This window comes from Eubalaena glacialis, chromosome 6, assembly GCF_028564815.1.
Source record: "Eubalaena glacialis isolate mEubGla1 chromosome 6, mEubGla1.1.hap2.+ XY, whole genome shotgun sequence".
In the NCBI taxonomy this organism is placed as follows: domain Eukaryota; kingdom Metazoa; phylum Chordata; class Mammalia; order Artiodactyla; family Balaenidae; genus Eubalaena; species Eubalaena glacialis.
The window spans coordinates 46587328-46609870 of NC_083721.1; the positions used below are offsets into that span (position 1 = coordinate 46587328).

General features: G+C 38.1%; 1 protein-coding gene across 3 annotated transcripts in view; it reads left to right on the forward strand.

The window, feature by feature from the left end:
• The first annotated feature begins 2053 nt into the window (after positions 1-2053).
• The window catches only part of ARL6 (ADP ribosylation factor like GTPase 6), a 63288-nt gene continuing 42798 nt past the window's right edge, over positions 2054-22543 (forward strand). For 2 of the 3 annotated variants that reach the window (XM_061193001.1, XM_061193002.1), the window contains exons 1-4: positions 2373-2458; positions 5746-5895; positions 19076-19137; positions 19561-19629. In XM_061193001.1, coding sequence (XP_061048984.1) covers positions 5773-5895; positions 19076-19137; positions 19561-19629 — 254 coding nt within the window. In that variant the 5' untranslated portion in view covers positions 2373-2458; positions 5746-5772. Of the gene's footprint in view, positions 2459-5745; positions 5896-19075; positions 19138-19560; positions 19630-22543 lie in introns of all 3 variants that reach the window. The other variant, XM_061193003.1, reaches the window with a different exon arrangement.

The window sequence follows — 22543 nt, forward strand, 5'->3', positions numbered from 1 at the left end:
TCCTGAATTAATCAGAATAGCACTGTACTCATTATATCTCACTCTTCTCTCTTTTAGAATTCTTACCACAGTTCCAAAAGCCAGTATGAAATTTAAACTGGTAATAAAGTACTTGAAACTTTCTTTCCTTATACAGGTATCTTAAGAAGCCTCCATAAAATTAAGTACCATTTTTAAAGCTTCTTATTCTCATAATAAGGAGACCCAAACTAACTTCTTAAATCAAGTAAAACCAATTTTTATGCTGAGCCTTGAGTGTATTGTTGAGAGCTGTTTTGATTGGCAAAGCACCAAAACAGCAGATTCAACCATATGAAGTATTTACTTTTTTTAAGATGGTTAGTTTCAAAACTGACATTTTCTAGATTATTGAGTAGATTGTGGGTTTCATGACCACTATTTCATCTCTAATAATACGAAACCAACACATCAACTACACTTATCTAAGGTAACTATTTACTTAGCTAAATTTTTGTAAGAGAATTATGTACCTTAAGATAACTATTCACTTAGCAAATTTTTAAAAAAGAATTATGTTATCTGCTTAAATTGACTGAAAAGTTGGATATCCAATCTCTCCATTTCATTTCCAGTGTTCACCAAATGTTTTGTACTAAGCAAAAACAGAACTCAACCTAGGGGCAGAAAATATCAACTCCAAACAGGAAAAATAGTCTATACACTAAAGTTTCCTGAAACATAAGATTTCTACTTAGCTCTAAGGAAAAAAAAAAAAAAAGGTCAAAATCCGGCTGTAAGCACTTAGCTTCCAACTTTTATCAAAGTGAGTCACAATACCCAGACACACAGAAAAGTAATTAATACCTCATTGTAAATTCATTCAGGGTCAGAAGTTAAAGGACCACATTTAAAAATCTTACCTATATAATAAAAATTGCAGGACAAAGGAAGATAGGAAATTGTTTATTGAACACCTACTATGTGCCAAACATACATACCTCTGTTACCTACTTATTCCTCAAAACCCCCAGATGAGATATTTAGTGTCTTTTTGAAGGTTAAGAAACTGAACAACAGAGCAGCGTTAATTGGCCTAAGGCTACACAATAAGGCAGAATATATTTCCCTACTCCATTTCTTCAAGGACATTGGTAAGTAAGTTCTTTCGGACGCAACTACAGGTTATTTTTGTTTTTGTGTTTTGTTAGTTTTCATCTTTCAACAAGAGTCACTAGCCCAGAACATTTTCTTTTCCATTGTAAAAATAACAGAACCGCATTTGAAAATTTGGAAAATAAAATAAAATGCATCCCATGATCATGCAAATACAGCCTTTCCCCCATTATTACTTTTATATAATTCCTTCTAGTCTCTTTTTTCACCCTCTTAATCCACTTAATAAGCCGAAATTGATAGGCCAAAGAACAGGTAGGGTAGTAAACATAACACTAGGTAGTTGGAGGGGGTAAAGAATCTCATACTCCTGGCTAACAAAGGAGATAAATCATTTACTATTACTATAATACCCCAGAGCAATTTAAGAGGGTGGCTAACTTTAAGCATACTGATTCCTGACCACCTTCTGATTTGATTCTGGGGACTGTACTCTAATCGCAGGAGATTATGCCTCGTGGAAATCTCTTCAGGAGATCAGACAGCTCAGAAACCAGGTTCAGGCAGACTTCCTTCGCCGAATAAAGCCTGTGAGTTTATCTCCTCTCCCTGCCCGCATGAACGGTTTTGCTTCTCCAGGACTCCGGGGTCTGAGGCCTAACAGCCTGGAAAAGGGTGGATGCGATGGGCAACCAGGAAATCCCGGCGTACTTCTCGCCCTAGAGCTCATAGTCGGGTCCCGCACTTGTCGCCACCACGCTGCGCCCATGCTCGACGTCGACGCAGACTCCTCAGCGCTCTGGGCGCCACAAGGTGCGCCTTTCCCTGTGAGCCGACTTTCCTGAGAGGGCGGAGAGACCGCGCGGCGAGAAACGTCCGAAGCCAACGCGGACGCCAAACACTTCCCAGCAGGCTGTGCGCGAGCCTACAACTCCCATTATGCTCCACCGGGGACAGCGCGGCTCCTCGCTGGGAGGCTGCAGTTCACCCCTTCAACCTCGCTTACACTTCTTCAATACGCCTCGCTTTGCCTCTGGCATTTGGGGGAGCTCTTCAATCCCTTAACAGGAGCACGGCGGCTGACGCGCTGAGACCTCTGAGGAGGCGTGGCTCCGCACCGGAAGAACCTCCGGTTGCCCGGGGAACGCCACGCACCACGGCGCCTGACCCGCCACTGATGCTTGGGCTGAGGCGGAGGCTACCCCCTCACCCAACTTGCGGAGGCGGCTTTGCTCAGGCCCAGGGATCCTTTCTATGGAGGCCTAGAGAGGAAGGCTGAGGGACGCCCGCACCAGATTCCCATCGCAGAGACGGATACGAGCGAGTGCGTCCATTCCTGTTCTTCAGCAGCTCCCGGGCCCGCAGGACTAACCTCAAAGACCAGGTATCTCCCCAACCCCAATTTTTGTATCCAGCGCCACCCCCCAGTCCCCTCCGCCGCCAATTTTAGAATTGCTCTTCCTCATGTTTTTCACTCCGTGTGGTTGTTTCTAATGTGTGAGAACTAGAAAAGAAGAAGTGGGCTATGGACCCCAGAAAACTCATGGAACTGCTTTGGGTGAATTTTTGTTTGATTGGATGGTTTTAACACTGCCCGATTTGGGCCTCTTTGCTGTGTGGGAAGTATAATTGAAATTTCATCATCAAAAACTGAAAGCTGAATAAAAATATTTATTGGGTAGTGAGAGTGTGCTATAATTCACTCTAGAAACATTTTTAAAGTTACAAAGTACCATTCATGGTGTTTTCTTTGCTCGACCACTCTCTCTCTGTGTAGCCTACCTTCCAAGCTCGTAACTGGGTAACATCCTAATTCTTCAGGACTTTTATGGCAACAAGTTAAAAACAAAAACAAAAAACCTTTAAAAAGCAGATTCTGGGACTTCCCTGGTGGTCCAATGGTTAAGACTCCTCGCTTCCACTGCAGGGGGCCGGGTTCAATCCCTTGTTGGGGAACTAGGATTCCCTCTTGACGCCTGGAGGGGCCAAAAAAAGGAAAGAAAGAAAAGAAAAAAAAGCCGTTCCTCAGATAACAGCCAAGAGAATTTGATTGGCTGGTTTGCAGAGAGAGGAAAACAGTAAAATAAGAAACTGGAAAGGTAAATTGGAGCCAGATTGTGAACAACTTTAAAAGCTATGCATGGAAGTTTAGACTTTATTCTAAAATCCTGAAGTTCTCAATAGTGACTGTACATCAGAAACACTGTGTAGCTTTTTAAAATACAGATGCCCTGATTCCATCTTCAGAAATACTAATCCAATTAGCTGACTCCAGTGTGCAGCCAGGACCGAGAATCATGGCTATAGGAGTAGGTTGCTACAGAAAACTTTCACTGTATCTCCTCCTGTGCACTTAGGACATGGTTAATGAATGTCGAGTGACTTAAATTATCTTCTATTTCCTTATTTCATGCATGCAAAAAGTAAATTTATAAAGATGTATAATTACTAAGAAATAGAAGCATATATAAGGCTATATGATAGTTGTTTATAAAGCAACTTCAATAAATGTAATTATATCTTTTAGAACAACTGGCTTCTCTTTTAAATTGTATATCCCACAGTATTTCAATAACAAGCATCAGGTGTTTGATAATCCATGAAAAGGGGACGGAAAATCACAATCCGATGTTCTATGAAAAAATGAATATTCAAGTACCAAGCTTTTTGACAATCAGTGCTTTATCGTAGATGCCCAGAGGGGGATGATATGAGAAGTGGTCATATTTTTTTAAAACCTATTCAAAATTGTATGGGAATTGGAAAACAAGATATAAACCTATATCAATATGCTTAGTACAATTAATAACAAAGTGGGTAATAGCAAATTTACTTTGAATTAAAATGGTCTGTGTGAATTGTTTCATGATATCAGAAGGCTAACTTAAAATAGATTCTACAAATGCCTATCCCTAAGCTGAGATTTAAAGGAATGGGTTGAGTGAGATTTGAATCTCCAACACAAGGAGAAAAGTCGATTCAAGAGGCACAAATGGAGTACCTGAAATCAAACCCATCCCTTGGGTAAGACAACTGTGGCCCCGTGTTTGGGTGGGATGCTTCACCTTCTCTTTTCTGCACATCATTGGAATTCAGTTTTAAAATTTCTGTCCATAATGATCTCTGAAGGGACCTAAGCAAAACTAATGATGCAGCCACCTTTCAGATGCAGTTGTCTTGGAAGCTTCTTATTTTTTAAGTTGCTGCATCCTCACATCCTTCAAGGTATGGTCTTGCCTTTTTGGTGTGGAATAAAAAATACTGAATGAGCTGTAAGATGACAAGCTTCTGGAACCTTAGATGGAGATGAGAATAAATCAATTAAATGAAACTGATATTTAGAGGTTTTTATTTTGGTTTTTTTTTTTTTTAAGAGAACTTTGAAAATGGTGGTTTGGAGAGTAATAGGAAATGTTTGGAATACAGATGTATTGTAGTTACTGCTGTAGCAGTCTCTGCAGCAGTTGAGGGCTGGCAAAAGTGGTATCTCTCTTCTCCCACCACAAAATAATGTTTTGGGAGGTGGGGGTGGTGATGGACTGAAAGGAAGAACCTTTGGAAAGTTTCATTTGGAGACCTGAAGTCTAAATCTAACAGTACCTTAGAAGGGTATGAATAGCCATAAAGTTACATAGCCAGCAACACATCATCAGCAGTTTTATTTGACTTCAAAATGCTTATGTTTGGATTACTGATGGAGTTTTTTTGAAAGTTTGCATTGGAAGGATTTTTTTTTCCAAAGAAAGAATTGATAAACAAATGAACACTTCAGGGACAAGTTAACAAAGAAACTTTTATGGTATTTGAGAAAATGAGATGAAAATGTAAGATTGGTATTTACATTCATATTCTTTACTAGTACACTAGTTAAAATTCTTTTAAAATGATACTTAACAGGATAGTTCATGTAAGTTATAGTTTCAAAGAAACAGGTATTTATTAAGGTTCAAATTGTGTGTGTGTTTTATACATAACCTTCTTCCCAAATGGATTTGTGGTGACTTACAAAGATATACGTAAGGACTAAGGAAAAATTAAGATAAATATATCAGTTAGGATTTTTTGTTTCTGTTGATAGAAGACATAACCTAAACTGGATATAATCAAGCAAAGAAACAAAAATGGTGAATTTAATGTTTATTACTTTGTATTATTGCAAACTACAATGGGGCTGGCTTTAGAAAAAGATTTGACCAGTGGCTCAAATGATGTAGCCAAAATCTCAGTTTTTCTCTGTTATTCTGGTCTGCCTTCTACTTTCTAAGCTTCAGCATCAGGCTTCACATGAATGCCATTGCCCATACATTGTTCCAGATTTCCAGAAAAGGCTGCAGATATTCTCAAGTATCACAAATGGCAGACTCCACATGATTCTGAGTTTAACCACATTTTCTTCTTAAGTATTATATGTTACGATGAGAAATGTACAGTTATTTCAAGGGCATTATTCTGTGTTGCCAGGGGTTATTATCCGCCAATCTGCATTTCAGTTAAGTCTCCTTTCTGGTAATCAGCTTAAACTCTGTTTACTAAATGCAGAGCTACATTGACCTGGTTTTCACAATATCACTGTGTCTTTAAATTCTGAAATTTGGGATACATATGCTCATATTTTCTATTCTTAAGGTGCCTGTGGGTAATATATCTTTTTTTTTTTTTCCTGACTTGCAGCTGGTTTGTAAATACTTGACTCACATTATGGGATTGCTAGACAGACTTTCAGGCTTGCTTGGCCTGAGGAAGAAGGAGGTTCATGTTTTGTGCCTTGGGCTGGATAATAGTGGCAAAACAACAATCATTAATAAACTTAAACCTTCAAACGTAAGTATATTTATTAGATACTTTGTGTATTTTCTTTTTTTTTTCTTTTTTATAAAGGATTGTTTTTATTTTTATTTATTTTTTATAATCCATTATTTTTTTTTTGTTGGAGTAAAATTGCTTTACAATGTTGTGTTAGTTTCTGCTGCACAGTGAAGTGAATCAGCTATATGTATACCTATATCCCCTCCCTCTTGAACCTCCCTCTCCTGCTTCTCCCCCCATCTAGGTCATCACAGAGCACCAAGCTGAGCTCCCTGTGCTATACAGCAGGTTCCCACTAGCTATCTATTTTACAAGTGGTAGTGTATTTATGTCAAACCTAATCTCCCAAGTCGTCCCACCCTCCCCTTCCCCTCATATCCACATGTCCGTTCTCTACATCTACGTCTCTATTCCTGCCCTACAAATAGGTCCATCTATACCATTTTTCGAGATTCCACATATATGCATTAATACACAATATTTGTTCTTCTCTTTCTGGCTTACTTCACTCTGTATGACAGACTCTCGGTCCATCCACATGTCACAAAGGAACCAATTTTGTTCCTTTTTATGGCTGAGTAATATTCCGTTCTATATATGTACCACATCTTCTTTATCCATTCATCTGTCATTGGACATTTAGATTGTTTCCATGTCCTGGCTCTTCTAAATAGTGCTGCAATGAATATTGGGGTGCATGTGTCCTTTTGAATTATGGTTTTCTCTGGGTATATGCCCAGTAGTGGGATTGCTGGGTCATATGGTAGTTCTATTTTCAGTTTTTTAAGGAACCTCCATACTGTTCTCCATAGTGGCTGTATCAATTAACATTCCCACCAACAGTGCAAGAGGGTTCCCTTTTCTCCACACCCTCTCCAGCATTTATTGTTTCTAGATTTTTTGATGATGGCCATTCTGACTGGTGTGAGGTGATACCTCATTGTAGTTTTGATTTGCATTTCTCTAGTAATTAGTAATGTTGAGCATATTTTCATGTGCCTCTTGGCCATCTGTATGTCTTCTTTTGTGAAGTGTCCATTTAGGTCTTCTGCCCATTTTTTAATTGGGTTGTTTGTTTTTTTGATATTGAGCTGCATGAGCTGTTTATATATTTTGGAGATTAATCCTTTGTCTATTGTTTCATTTGCAAATATTTTCTCCCATTCTGAGGGTTGTCTTTCTGTCTTGTTTATGGTTTCCTTTGCTGTGCAAAAGCTTTTAAGTTTAATTTGGTCCCATTTGTTTATTTTTGTTTTTATTTTCATTACTCTAGGAGGTGGGTAAAAAACGATCTTGCTGTGGTTTCTGTCAAAGAGTGTGTTTCCTATGTTTTCCTCTGAGAGTTTTATAGTGTCTGGTCTTACATTTAGGTCTTTAATCCATTTGGAGTTTATTTTTGTGTATGGTGTTAGGGAATGTTCTAATTTCATTCTTTTACATGTAGCTGTCCAGATTTCCCAGCACCACTTATTGAAGAGACTGTCTTTTCTCCATTGTATGTTCTTGCCTCCTTTGTCATAGTTTAGGTGATCACAGGTGCGTGGGTTTATCTCTGGGCTTTCTATCCTGCACCATTGATCTATATTTCTGTTTTTGTGCCAGTACCATACTGCCTTGATTACTGTAGCTTTGTAGTATGGTTTGAAGTTGGATAGCCTGATTCCTCCAGCTCCATTTTTCTTTCTCAAGATTGCTTTGGCTATTCAGGGTCTTTTGCGTTTCCATACGAATTGTAAAATTTTTTGTTCTATTTCTGTGAAGAATGCCATTGGTAGTTTGATAGGGATTGCATTGAATCCATAGATTGCTTTGAGTAGTCATTTTTGCAATATTGATTCTTCCAATCCAAGAACATGGTATATTTCTCCATCTGTTTATGTCATCTTTGATTTCTTTCATCAATGTTTTATAGTTTTCTAAGTACAAGTCTTTTACCTCCTTAGGTAGTAGGTTTATTCCTAGGTATTTTATTCTTTTTGTTGCGATGGTAAATGGGATTGTTTCCTTGATTTCTCTTTCTGATTTTTTGTTGTTAGTGTACAGGAATGCCAGAGATTTCTGTGCATTAATTTTGTATCCTGCAACCTTACCAAATTCATTGATTAGTTCTAGTAGTTTTCTGGTGGCATCTTTAGGATTTTCTATGCATACTGTCATGTCATCTGCAAACAGTGACAGTTTTACTTCTTCTTTTCCAATTTGTGTTCCTTTTATTTCTTTTACTTCTCTGATTGCCGTGGCTAGAACTTCCAAAACTATGTTGAATAAGAGTGGCAAGAGTGGCCGTCCTTGTCTTGTTCCTGGTCTTAGTGGAAATGCTTTCTGTTTTTCACCATTGAGTATGATGTTGGCTGTGGGTTTGTCGTATATGGCCTTTATTACATTGAGGTAGGTTCCCTCTGTGCCCATTTTCTGGAGGGTTTTTATCATAAATCGGTGTTGAATTTTGTCAAAAGCTTTCTCTGCATCTATTGAGATGATCATATGGTCTTTATTCCTTAATTTGTTAATATGGTGTATCACATTGATTGATTTGCATATATTGAAGAATCCTTGCGTTCCTGGGATAAATCCCACTTGATCATTATGTATGATCCTTTTAATGTGTTGTTGGATTCTGTTTGCTAGTATTTTGTTGAGGATTTTTGCATCTATGTTCATTAGTGATACTAGTCTGTAATTTTATTTTTTTTGTGGTATCTTTTGTCTGGCTTTGGTATCAGGGTGATGGTGGCTTTGCAGAACAAATTTGGAAGTGTTCCTCCCTCTACAATTTTTTGGAAGATTTTGAGAAGGATTGTTGTTAGCTCTTCTCTAAATGTCTGATAGAATTTGCCTGTGAAGCCACCTGGTCCTGGACTTCTGTTTGTTGGAAGATTTTTAATTACAGTTTCAATTTCATTACTTGTGATAGGTCTGTTTATATTTTCTAATTCTTCCTGGTTCACTCTTGGAAAATTGTACCTTTCCAAGAATTTGTCCATTTCTTCGTGGTTGTCCATTCTACTGGCATATAGTTGTTTGTAGTAGTCTCTTATAATCCTTTTTATTTCTGCGGTGTCAGAAGTGATTTCTCCTTTTTCATTTCTAATTTTACTGATTTGCGTCCTCTCTCTTTTTTTCTTGATGAGTCTGGCTAAAGTTTTATCAATTTTGTTTATCTTCTCGAAGAACCAACTTTTAATTTTATTGATCTTTGCTATTGTTTTCTTCATTTCTATTTCATTTATTTCTGCTCTGATCTTTATGATTTCTTTCCTTCTACTGATTTTGGGGTTTCTTTGTCCTTCTTTCTCTAGTTGCTTTAGGTGTAAGGTTAGATTGTTTGAGAGTTTTCTTGTTTCTTGAGGTGAGATTGAATTGCTATAAACTTCCCTCTTAGAACTGCTTTTGCTGCATCCCATAGATTTTGGGTCACAGTGTCTTCGTTGTCATTTGTTTCTATGTATTTTTTAAATTTCTCCTTTGATTTCTTCAGTGATCTCTTGATTATTTAGTAGTGCACTGTTTAGCCTCCCTGTATTTGTATTTTTTACGGTTTTTTTCTGTAATTGATTTCCAGTCTCATAGCGTTGTGGTCAGAAAAGATGCTTGATACGATTTCAGTTTTCTTAAATTTACTGAGGCTTGATTTGTGACCCAAGATGTGAACTTTCCTGGAGAATGTTCCGTGTGCACTTGAGAAGAAAGTGTATTCTGCCACTTTCAGATGGAATGTCCTATAAATATCAATTAAATCTATCTGGTCTGTTGTGTCATTTAAAGCTTGTGTTTCCTTATTTATCTTCTGCTTGGATGATCTGTCCATTGGTGTAAGTGGGGTGTTCAAGTCCCGTACTATTATTGTGTTACTGTCTATTTCCCCTTTTTTGGTTGTTAGCATTTGCCTTATGTACTGAGGTGCTCCTATGTTGGGTGCATAAATATTTATAATTGTTATATCTTCTTCTTGGATTGATCCCTTGATCATTATGTAGTGTCCTTCCTTATCTCTTGTAACAGTCTTTATTTTAAAGTCTATTTTATCTGATATGAGTATAGCTACTCCAGCTTTCTTTTGATTTCCATTTGTGTGGAATATCTTTTTCCATCCCTTCACTTTCAGTCTGTATGTGTCCCTAGGTCTGAAGTGGGTCTCTTGTAGACAGCATATATATGGTCTTGTTTGGTATACATTCAACCAGTCTGTGTCTTTTAGTTGGAGCATTGAATCTATTTACATTCAAGGTTATTATCGATATCTATGTTCCTACTACCATTTTCTTAATTGTTTTGGGTTTGTTTTTGTGGGTCTTTTTCTTCTCGTGTTTCCCGCCTAGAGAAGTTCCTTTAGCATTTGCTGTAAAGCTGGTTTGGTGGTGTGAATTCTGTTAGCTTTTGCTTGTCTGAAAAGCTTTTGATTTTGCCATTGAATCTGAATGAGATCCTTGCTGGGTAGAGTAATCTTGGTTGTAGGTTTTTCTCTTTCATCCCTTTAAGTGTATCCTGCCACTCCCTTCTGGCCTGCAGAGTTTCTGCTGAAAAATTAGCTGATAACCTTATGGGCATTCCTTTGTATGTTATTTTTTGCTTTTCCCTTGCTGCTTTTAATATTTTTTCTTTGAATTTAATTTTTGTTAGTTTGATTAATATGTGTCTTGGTGTGTTTCTTCTAGGGTTTATCCTGTATGGCACTCTCTGTGCTTCCTGGACTTGGGTGACTATTTCCTTTCCCATGTTACAGTAGTTTTCCACTGTAATCTCTTCAAATATTTTCGCAGACCCTTTCTTTCTCTCTTCTTCTTCTGAGACCCCTATAATTCGAATGTTGGTGTGTTTAGTGTTGTCCCATAGGTCTCTAAGATTGTCTTCAATTCTTTTCTTTCTTTTTTCCTTATTCTGTTCCTTGGCAGTTATTTCCACCATTCTGTCTTCCAGCTCACTTATTTGTTCTTCTGCCTCAGTTATTCTGTTATTGATTCCTTCTAGTGTATTTTTCATTTCAGTTATTGTGCTGTTCATCTCTGTTTATTTGTTCTTTAGTTCTTCTAGATCTTTATTAAACATTTCTTGTATTTTCTCAGTCTGTGCCTCCATTCTATTTCTGAGATTCTGGATCATCTTTACTATCATTACTCTGAATTCTTTTTAGGTAGGTTGCCTATTTCCTCTTCATTTATTTGGGCTTGTAGGTTTTTACCTTGCTCCTTCATCTGCAACATATTTTTTTGTCTTCCCTTTTTTTTTTTTTTTGATGGGTGGGATTGTGTTCCTGTTTTACTGGTTGTTTGGTCTGAGGCGTCCAGCACTTGAGTTTGTAGGCTGTTGGGTAGAGCTGGGTCTTGGTGCCAAGATGAGGACCTCTGGGAGACCTCACTCCAATGAATATTCCCTGGGGTCTGAGGTTCTCTGTTAGTCCAGTGGTTCGGACTCGAAGCTCCCACTGCAGGAGCTCTGGCCTGACCCCCATCTTGTGAACCAAGATCCCGCATGATGTGTGGGGCGGCAAAAAAAAAAAAAAGAAGAAAAGGAGCAGAACAATAACAAAGAGTGAAAAATAAAATTAGATTAGAAAACTAACAGATATGTTAGAAAGAATAAGAATATAGTTGAAACAACAACGGAAGGTAAAACAGAACCACAATAGTGAAAAAGAGGAGAAAAAGAAAAAAAAATCGGAAAAAGCCGTGGCTGTGGGGGGCGGGGCTTAGGCAACGGCGGGTTTTAGGTGGGGGCGGGGCCTATGCTTAGGACCAACAGAGCAGGAAAAGGCCCTGCCGGGGCTGGGTGGGTGGGGCGGTGAGTCTTAGGCTCAATGCAGCAGGAGGAGCCTCAGCAGGACGGGCCCAGGCAGTGCCTCTGGCCTTGGAGGGTGGAGGACCTGGTCCAGGACCCCAGCAGGCTCACTGGGCCCGAGTGGGCAGGGGAAATGCTAAGCATGTTCCCCCCAATCCTCTGATCCTGGAAGGCCCCTCCCCATTGGCCTCTCTTCTCCCCCCTCCCTCCCTCCTATGCCCCTGGGACCCACATGGCCAGAGGAGATCCTGGAAGGCAGAGGACCAGACCCAGAAGCCCAGCAGGCTTCCTGGGGCCAAGTGGGCGGGGGAAATGCCCACAGTGCCTTCCGTGATCCCCTGGCCCTGGATGGTCTGCCTCTCCTCCTCTTCCCCTCTCCTCCCTCCCTCCCATGCTCCTAGGACCCACAAGGCTGGAGGGGGCCCTGGAGATCAGAGCACCAGGCCTGGGAGCCCAGCAGGCTTCCCGGGGCCCAAGTGGGTTGGGGGGAAATGCCGGCCGCACCTCCCCTGATCCTCCAGCCCCAGAGGGCCCCTCCCTCCCGCCTCTCCTCCTCTCCCCCTGCCTCCCTCCTATGCTGCTAGGACCCACGTAGCCCAGAGCGGGCCTTGGAGCCCAGCAAGCTTCCTGCAGCCGAGTGGCCAGGGCAAAGACCTGTCGCACTTCCCTGATCCTCCGGTCTGGGAGGGCTCCTCCCGCCCACCTCTCCTCTTCTTCCCCTCGCCTCCCTCCTATGGCTCTAGGACCAACGGGGCCTCGGAGGGTGGAGGACCCTGCTGAGGAGCCCTGAAGGCTTCCCAGGGCCCGATTGGGCAAGGGAGACGCTAGACGTGCTCCCCCTGATCCTCTGAGCCCCCGAAGCTCCCTCCGGGCATGGGAACCCCTCCCCTCTCCCAGCCACCCCTCAGGTGCGCCAGTCCTGTCCGGCCTCCACTTCTTCTCCCCCCTCACTCCCCCCTCATCCTACCCAGTCGTTTGGGGGTTCCTCCCATCTCCTTGGGCGTTGAGGTCCCCCACCAGTGTCCGGCAGGCACCCTAGTTGTGGGGAGACGTGAACTCCGCATCCTCTCCTGCCGCCATCTTGACTCCGCCCCTGTATTTTCTGCTAAAGAAAGATAAGGCCCGATTATTTTGTTTGCCATTATAACTTCATTATCATGTTATGAAATCTTGTTAAATTTGTGGTACCTTAAATTAATAAGCATCAGCCAGCCATAATTTGCAGTGTATTTTATGCAGATAGGTAGGTAAATCTTTATTATTTAAACTGGAATATTTTCCAAATGTCTTTTCTTCTCAGAAGATCTTCACAAATTTGTGGAGTTTACTTTCAGGTAGCATTGCCTTCTTTTTGGCCCTCTCTTTACAAGAAGAGCAAAACAAAGAGAAAGGTGAATCATTTTTATAGGTTCTATGGATAATTAGACAGTTTCCCAGGAGTGTGGTATGCATATCAGTAGTAGCAAGCAAGATGACTTTGAGTCATTTAAGTAGTAAGTACTTGAACATATTATTTTAATAACTGAAATATATATAAAGCTAGCACATGCACCACATAATGCATGAGTTACAGTTAGGTTCTGCTACATATAAAGAAAACCCACATAACAGTAGACTAAATAAGATACTTATTTTTCTGTCATCTAAATAAGTCCAGAAGAGGTATTCCAAGGCTGCTGTGGCAGCTGCATGGTCCAGGCATCTTCCATCTTTCTGCTTTGCTATCCTTAGTGCCTGGTTTTCTTCAAGATCCTCAAGATCTCCACATAGCCACCTTAGTTAACTATCTTATCTATATTCTAAATCACAGGGATGAGAAAAGAACAGGGCAAAAGAATAAGCCTTCTTGCTAAATAAGCCCTCTTTAAAGAGCTTACCTAGAAGCCCCAACTAATGACTCTTTTACCTCACTGGCTACCCCTATCTGTAAATGAGGCTGGATTTTTTTTTTATTAAGCAGGACATATTGCTGCTTCCATTAGTAATAGGGGTCCTGTAAGTATGAAAGAAGAGGAGAGTGGATATTGGGTAGACAGCTAACATTCACAGTTGTAAGTACTTTTATCTAGGTAAAAACCGTTAGTCAATCAATGAAAAATGCTGAGTAAAAAAATAATATAGACTGCATACAGACAGAACAAAAATTAGCAAGCTGGTACTCCTAATGACTGAATGGCTGGAGAGCGGGAAGCATTGCTCCTAAATATGGTCATTGAAGGTGGACTTCAGTGCCTCCAAACAGTGCTTCAGGTTGAGCAGAATGAGAAGCCTTACTGCCTTTTTTTTTTTTTTTTCCTCCCAACGGCTTCAGTTATACTTCCGTTTAGTTCGAGATTGCTTTGGAATTACAAAAATGCCATTATTTCTTTTCTTCTGGTCATCATTCCCTTCTTCTACATGAGTGAGTTCGCCATGTGAAAACAACTAATTGCTGGTGTATTTTCAGGTGGGAGTTTGTTTGAGGCAGCCGTGATAAGAAGTTGAAAATGGATTTGCAAAGCAATTTAGGTGTTTTAAGGGGCTCCCCAGCCAAGCTGGAAATCAGCTGAGATGTACGTGCTGAAGTCAGGCAGAGATGAAAACTAGCAGTTTTATTGAAAAAGGTCATTTTGGAGGGCAAGGTTTAGGTCTGGCCAGAGGACTTGCTAACACTCTATAAGTTATGATTCGTGTCCCAAAATTCAAGCTTTCCTCCTCAGGGAAAGATTCTGCTCATCTAGGTTTACTGCATGGTTAAGAACAGATGAGAATGCACAGTTTCAAGAAGCACGTGGCTCTCAAAGAGACAGAGACAAAGAGAGAGGCAGAACCAAGGATGTCGGTTTCCATTTCATAAACTGAGAAGTCAAAGAAGTCTCTTTTTTTTTCCATTTGAAGAGGAATAAATTTGGAGAGGGGAGATAGAGTAACTAGAAGTATTATTTTAATGGATTTCTCTCTATATAGAAGCAGAGAAAAAGAGATTCTTCCCCAATAAGGAAAAGAACAGGTCAGAAAGTCTGTATACATTGGAGTCTGTCTCCTGACCTAGGTGATTATGAGAAATTTCTTTAACAGTCCTTGAGAGGAAGATATAGCATCCTACCCAATTGAGTGGGGTCTGAATTGAATTTAGAGAATGATGGATGTATGGTAAAAATAGAACCACATGCAGCTGTGCTTGGGTCCATAATTAGTTCCATGGATCAGCTATCAGCAGATCAACCTGGGCTAATAGTTAAACTTAGTGGCATTTCTGCAGGTAAGGCTGTGAGCAAGATTATAAGGAAATTCTTTAGGTAAGGTCCTATCATATAGGAGATATTTCCATTTTTCTCCACATGAAGGAATATCCTCAAAAGTAATTTTTTTGTAAAAGTAGTCTCAAATAAGTACAAAATGATTGAAACCAGAGCCACAGTTAATAGCCCCAAAGTGGACCAGCCCCCCCAGTGCCTGCTATACTCAAATTGGCAGAAATAACATTCAAAGAACAAAACAGAAATTACATTATCTTTTTCCATCATCCCCAACAGTATAGTGATTTTCTGTCCCAAGACATGGTTATTACCATAAGGATAATCTTTGATATGATATGGATGGGAACAGCTTTCTTCTCTAAACATTATTGGTCATTTGGGGCAGAAGGAGAAGGAGGCAGCATAAGCTCAGTCTATCATCTTGAAATATTCTAATATCCCAATTTCAGACTAGTCTTGTGAAAGATCTACTATCCTGCCTAACACACCACATTAGTCAGGGAGAGTCCTCAGGAAAACCTGGGCTTGCAGCCAATAAGTAAGGCTTTTTAATTAATCTTCTTTTGCTTTCCAACATACCTATCTCTCTGCTACCTCTGATGAATTATGGAACTAGCCTAGACTATGTCCAGGGCTATTTTTAAGAAGATAGCCTAATTTCTGACACCACTTCCTGAGCCTTAATCTTTAGGCAACTATCCTATCTCCTGAGAACAATTGACCTCTACATCCTGAGAGCGGAGTAAGTTGCTTTACTTTAAAAAAATTTAAAAAACAACTTGGTGATAATAGCCAAGAGGACACTTGAAATGGGACTTCTTAAAAGCCCCAAAACCTCTGTCATTCAGGCACAGATATAACACTTGCTTCCTCCCTACCTTTGAACTCAAGAAAAGTTTCTTGTGAGCTTACATCCACTGTGAGAAATTCATTATTTTTAATGAATTAAGGTGAATAATAGAAATCTACAATGCTCTATTAGGAAATGTCTTGCAAAAGAAATCGCAAATCTCATTTTATAGTAGTCTCTTATTTTTGGGGGGTAAAATCAGTTTCTAGATAACAAGATACTTCCTGAACCCAAACTAGTTTTTAATATTAAGCTGTCCTAATGTTCACTTATTGTTAATGTACTGAGGTTGCTGATCTAGGTTTTCTAAACTGATGAATAGAGAGAGAGGAGGTACATTTTAACTTGATAACTTTCCAAGAACCTGATCGTAGCTGTCATTTTCTTGAGATGTGCTCTGTAAACACCTTTCTTCTAAAATTCCCACTTTTGCCCCACTCCCCAACATAAATGCTCTCATTCTATCACATCATCCAGTTTTATATTCTTAACATTTAAAACAATCTGAAATTACCTTGCATATACAGTTGTTTATTAAATTTTTCCTCATTATAAAATTAAATTCCATAAGAGTATAGATCTTGTATTGTTCAGTACTGAATCCCAGATACCTAGAATATTGCTTAGTAGTTAAATGTATTTTTGGACAAATGGACTGATGGGTGATTTTTTTAATTTTTATTTTTGGGCAGGGAGAAATGATCGATAGCACCAAGGATATCATTTTTAGCAGTCTTAATAAAGCTAACCAAATAGGGCCTCTCTTAGAAATCTTGTTCTACTCTTATTGATGTTGGTCTATCCCTGGGCTGTCTCAGATAGCCTAGTCCACTTAAGTAATAATTCCTGTGCCCTTTGCTTGCTTTGTAAGCATTCCCTGTCCAATTTAGAGAATTACCAAATGTATTTGTTCCTGGATAGAGCAGAGGAAAGTTAATCGGTGGAGACTATTTCGGAATTGTTTAGAGGAAAATCTGGAAGTACCAGCCCACATATCTTGTCCTATCCTGATTAATTTGTGGAGTTTCTTCTTTCTAATTATCTTCCAATAGAACTTTAGAAGTGAGGGGAAGAAAAGAAAGTTGATTAATTTTATCCCTATTAAAACAGCAAGTTAAAGGGTAGCTTCTCTGGAAACAGAGTTTGTGAAGAAACTGGGTGATTGTGAAGAGGCTAGGCCAATTTCTAATTACAGTTCACTGAAGACAAAGCTATTCATCTGAGGTATATTTTCTGAGATTTCTTTAAACTTTTAACTTTTTTATTATTATGTTTTTCCTAATAATAATAGCTGATGATTTTATCACATGATTGGCACATGAAAATCCATAAAATCAAAACAGTGTTGCATTTTGGGACAACAAAAATTAGGAAACTCTTTATTCCAAAGTTCGTTGTGCAATGAAAGACCCCTAAGGTATGAGGCAGGATTCTGAGTAGCAGGAGATAAAATCTGTCTAACATAAACAAAAAGAGAGATATTTTTGGAAGAATACTAGGCAGCTCACAGGATGAAAGGAAAAGCTGAATAAACAAATCTCAGAAAACCAAGAGCAGGGCAGCTCTGGGAGGTCTTTTCACTAACACATTACTATTAAGGTGACCAAGCTACAGTGACTTTTCACCTTCTGTCTTTCGATTTGAATTTTAAATTTTCAGGAGTAGACTACCGAAGTGAACATAATGATGTGGAGCAACAATTTCCCCTCTACTTCTGTTTTTACATAAAAGCAACAAGATGAAGTGAAAGGAAATTTTTTTAACTTACACTTTGGGCAGTATGGAGAAAATTGGGGAATGAAACTGAAATCAGTGAGAGTGTAATTCTAATAATAGCAAACATTAGTTGAGCGTTTACTATGGACCAGACACTATGTTGAGTATTTTGCATCCATTAACTTATTTAATTCACATGATAACATTATGAGTTAAGGATAGTAATAATATATTTTACATTTGGGAAAATTAAGGCTTAGAGCAGCGGTCCCAGACCTTTTTGGTACCAGGGACCAGTTTCATGGAAGACAGTTTTTCCACAGGGGGGGTTGGGGGGGTTGGGGGGGATGGTTCAGGCGGTAATGCAAGCGATGGGGAGTGATGGGGAGCGGCATATGAAGCTTCGCTCACTCACCCGCCACTCACCTCCTGCTGTGTGGCCCGGATCCTAACAGGCCATGGACTGCTACCGGTCCAAGGCCCGGGATTGGGGACCCCTGGCTTAGAGAAGTTAAGTAACTTGTTTAGGTAGTATATTAGCAATTAGGAGTAATCAGGAGGCTGTCGTAGTAATCTGAAGCAAGAAACGATAAGAGCCTGAGCTAAGTTAGTGAGATAGAACCAATAAAGCTTAGAGAACGGTTGTATAGGGAATGTAAAAAGGGGAGGAGTTGAGAATAAATCCTAGGCATCTGGGTCAGAAAATGAATGGATTTTTGTTCAAAAGGAGAAAGTTTTGATGATAGAAGTATTATGATGCATTTGATGAGCTAACTTGTCCATTTAAGGCCTTTTACTTGCCTGTGGGATGTGTCAGCAGGTCTCCCACTATACTCTTACCCCCTTGCAATCTCTTTTCCACACAGTTCCCACCATGACCTTCAAGGCCCTACCTATCTTCTTGGTTACATACAGCTCTTTCCCTTACTAAATATACTTTAGACATACAGGCCTTCTACTTTTTCTGAGTGGTGAGTTCCTCCCCGCCTTGAGGTCATGCCCTGGCTAATTCCTTTGACTGGAATGTTCTTTGCCAAGATCTTGTCATAGCTTTTCCCCTTCTTAACATTCACTCCTGGGTGAGATGTCCCCTCATCAGAGAGGCTCTTCTATACTAACCCTCCTCTGCCCCATTGCCTCCCACCCTCAATCACCTTTCATTGCACTGAGCACTGCCCAAAATTGTATTCACTTGTAACTCAGTTGTTTATTGCTGTTTACCTCCTCCAGATTATAAATTCCATGAGAGCAGGGACCATGTATATTCACCATCTACACATGAGGACAGTCCTCTGTAGCATATATAAACTCAATAAGTATGAAAGATTAGAAAGTCCTATATGTGAGCTGAAGGAGACTTATGAAACCACTTTAAGTCCGTGGTAACTTGCAGCAAGCCACAAAATGTGAATGTGAAGACACACATGCAGATTTATAATTAGTAAACCTTAAACTTTATAAAAAATTCACACACAGTGATCTCATTGCAAAATTTATAATTTTGTTTAATCCTGTCATCTCCTTAGTGGCAGATTTTAGAGCTGGAAAATCTGGGTGCTTTTTTTTTAACCTGAGGAATAATTCATCTTTCTAAACTTTGTCTTCTCTTTTAAAGGCTCAATCTCAAGATATAGTTCCAACGATAGGATTCAGCATAGAGAAATTCAAATCGTCAAGGTAATTCATTTTATTAAACTTGTGATTAAGAAGTTGTGGGTGAAAAATGATATTAGATCTACATAATTATTCCTCCTACTCTTAGAAAAAAGTAATTTGCTATTTCAGAAGCCCATAGATGTTAAAATATTTGTACCACTACCTCTGGATTATTCTAAAGAATTTAGAGTTTAGATAAACTCTTGACAACCTCACTAGCAAAGGAAATATCTTTTTTATATGTTAGTCATTGTAAAAATCATATTTATATTCAAAAAAATTCATTCTATGGCACTTGTACTTGAAAGCTGGCCCAAGTTGAATATTGTATATTCAAGGGTGGTTTCTTTGATTGAAAACGATTTAAGATTTTAAGTAAAAGTTACACTTTTACTACCTTATAATGTAGTCATGTTTTTTCATTTTGTTTGTTTTGTTTTATAGTTTGTCTTTTACAGTGTTTGACATGTCAGGTCAAGGAAGATACAGAAATCTCTGGGAACACTATTATAAGTAAGTATGTTTGTGAATGTTGGTAAACTAGATGATTATATTTTAATAACCAGTAATGATTAGAAATCCAAATGATTACATGGGCTAGGTTGCAATGTTTATTCTTTATATAATTTAAGTATACTTCCTAATTTTTAAAAAAAGTATAATCATACTTCACATTATTTCTCAAATGCTTCAGATTCTTCCTGACCTTGCATATGTTGTTCTGTCCGTTTTTAATGTCCTATTCTACCCTACTTCTCTGCAACTTAAGGTTAATATATTTGTTCTTTAAGGACTAGCTCAAAAGTCACCTCCTCTATGAAGGATTCCACTGTTTTGCCCAGTTATTCTGTCCCCCGTGTTGACACGGTACTTCGTCCATTCATATCTCTTGAATCGTATTTATTACATCTTAAACTCATGTACCATAGCTGCCTCCCTAGTGGGATTATGAACTCCTCAAGGGCAGGGATTTTTTTTTATTCAGTATTTCTTCAAGACCAAGTATGATTCCGGCCAGATAGATCAGTATATACTTACTGTATAAATTTAGTTAAAATAACAGCACTAATAGTTGATCCATGTGTTCTACAAGCAATTCTAAACAAGATATTTTTAGCATGTGCAAATCAAGTGCTCACCAATTTCTTCAGATTAACAGCTGTCAAGTTGCTAGGATCCAAGTGTGTTATACCTTCTCAAGATTTGCATGCGATGTTAAAATAAATTCATTAAACTTGTAATATTGCTAGGACTTCTTCATTTAAGATGAGTGTAACTCACTTTTGGAGTCTGAAATTTATAAACAGTATCTCTTCACTAAATGCACTTTTGTCCTTATGAACTCTTGTCTTGAAATGGTGTGTGATGACTGCCAGATCAGATTTTAATTTTCATTGGCTAATTCTTTCATGCTAATGTGGGGACAAATATTGTATTCTTTGGGTAGGAACCAAAGGAGATTTATTCCAGATATTCTTTTCATATTGAAGGCCTATTTAAATCATATAGAGCCAGAGGACCTCTGAGGTAGAAAGAGAAGAATGCTTCAGATTTGAGGGCCAGTTTGGAAAAGAAAGGGTGGAATGTTTGTGGTATCCTGCAATAAATTCTCTGGGGGAAATGTGAGGTGTTTTTGTTTTTAAGGAAACCTCAGTTTTCAGTATAGGATTTTTTTATTCTTCTTCCAATTAGTAGGTAAACAATTCTTTTTTCTAAAAAAAAAAATGTATTTACTTTAGTTACTTTAAAAAAATGTAACATTTATTTTAATTACAGAAAACATAATACTGCATAAAAAATAGTACTTCAAAAAAGGAAGCTTTTTTTCTGACTTTAAATTCTTTTTCTTCAAAATCTTTTTGGACAAAGTTAATGAATTCAGGAATATTATAGGTACATTGTAGATGGAATGCTAAGTATGGTTACTGTTGAGAAGTCTACAGTAATAGTAAATTTATTTCCTCTATCTCTATACTTTTCTGATTGTGAAAGGACAAGTGCATTTTAATCTGTTAGACTGAAAGAGGTTAAAAAGATTAATTAAGTCTACTGTTGGCAAAATAATCCACTCTTGTAGTGAGAATGTAACATCTTTCTTAGGATAATTTATCAATATCTGTTAAAATGAAAAATGTTCATGCCTTACAGCCATAATTTTTGCTTTCAGAAAAGTACAGTATGCCTAGGACTACTGGGCAAAGATACACAGAGAAGAATGTGTGTTGAGAATTATTTACAATGACATTTTTTCATATCTCAATTATATGAAGAAAAAAATTATTCTTAATAAAAGTATGTGCTTAATATATATGGAGAGAGAAGAAAATTCTTAGTGGAATATGTACCGCACCATTAATAGCATTTGTTTTGGGAATAAGATTATAAAGGAAGTTTAGTTTGTCATTTGTATGACTCTGTAATGTTAATTATTGCATAATTTTTGCATATTACTCTTAGAATATAAAAAAAGTAATAAAGCATAAAATATAAGGAGTGCCTATTTGGAAAGGAGTTAATGTTTGGAAAATATAGAAAAGAATATTTAAACATTGTTTCCTGTAAATCTCACTACTAATAAATTTACCATTGTTAATCTTTTGGGTATGTTTCTTCTATTTTGAAATATATAATATACACTTTACATAATTGAGAAAGGAGCCTAAAATATGTACCATGTACTATATAGTTTTTCAGTTAACATTCTATGATAAGGGTGAATCAGGAAAAACATAGAAAGGATGTAACTCTCATGGCGGCCTAATATTTTTTCATATTCCTGTGCCCAAATTTGCTTAATCATTTCTCTATTTTTGGACATAAAGACTGTTCTCAGTTTTTAAAGATTATAAGCAATTCTTCAGTTAACATATTACTGTATAAATCTTTGTCATACTTCATGTTTCCTTAGTATAAATTCCATAAATGAAATTACTGGCTCAAAGTGAACATTTTTAAAGCTCTTGATAGATATTTCCAATTATATCCGTTTCTATATCCACTAGTAAAATGTGACTGTGATAATCTGCATTCATTTTTTAAATGATAGGAGAAAATGGTATTAAAAAGTTGTTTTATTTTTATATGCATGTGGTTACTAATGGCATTGAACTTTAAAATCTTAATTTATGATTACACTGAGTCACAAAAAATATATAAATGTCCAATAAATATATGAAAATATATTGAACTTAATGAGCAATTAACAAAATGCAAAGTAAAATAATATGCTGTTAGGATGGTAAAAAATTGAAAAGAATGATAAGAGCCATGCTGGCAAGGGAGTGGGAAAAGTGCTGGTAGTAGTATAAATTGATATAACATTTCCAGAGGATAATTTGTCAATGTTTATCTAAACATTTAAATTTTGTATGTATTCCTGGAAATTTTATTCCTAAGAACAGATCTTAAAGTATCAAGAAATTTTTTA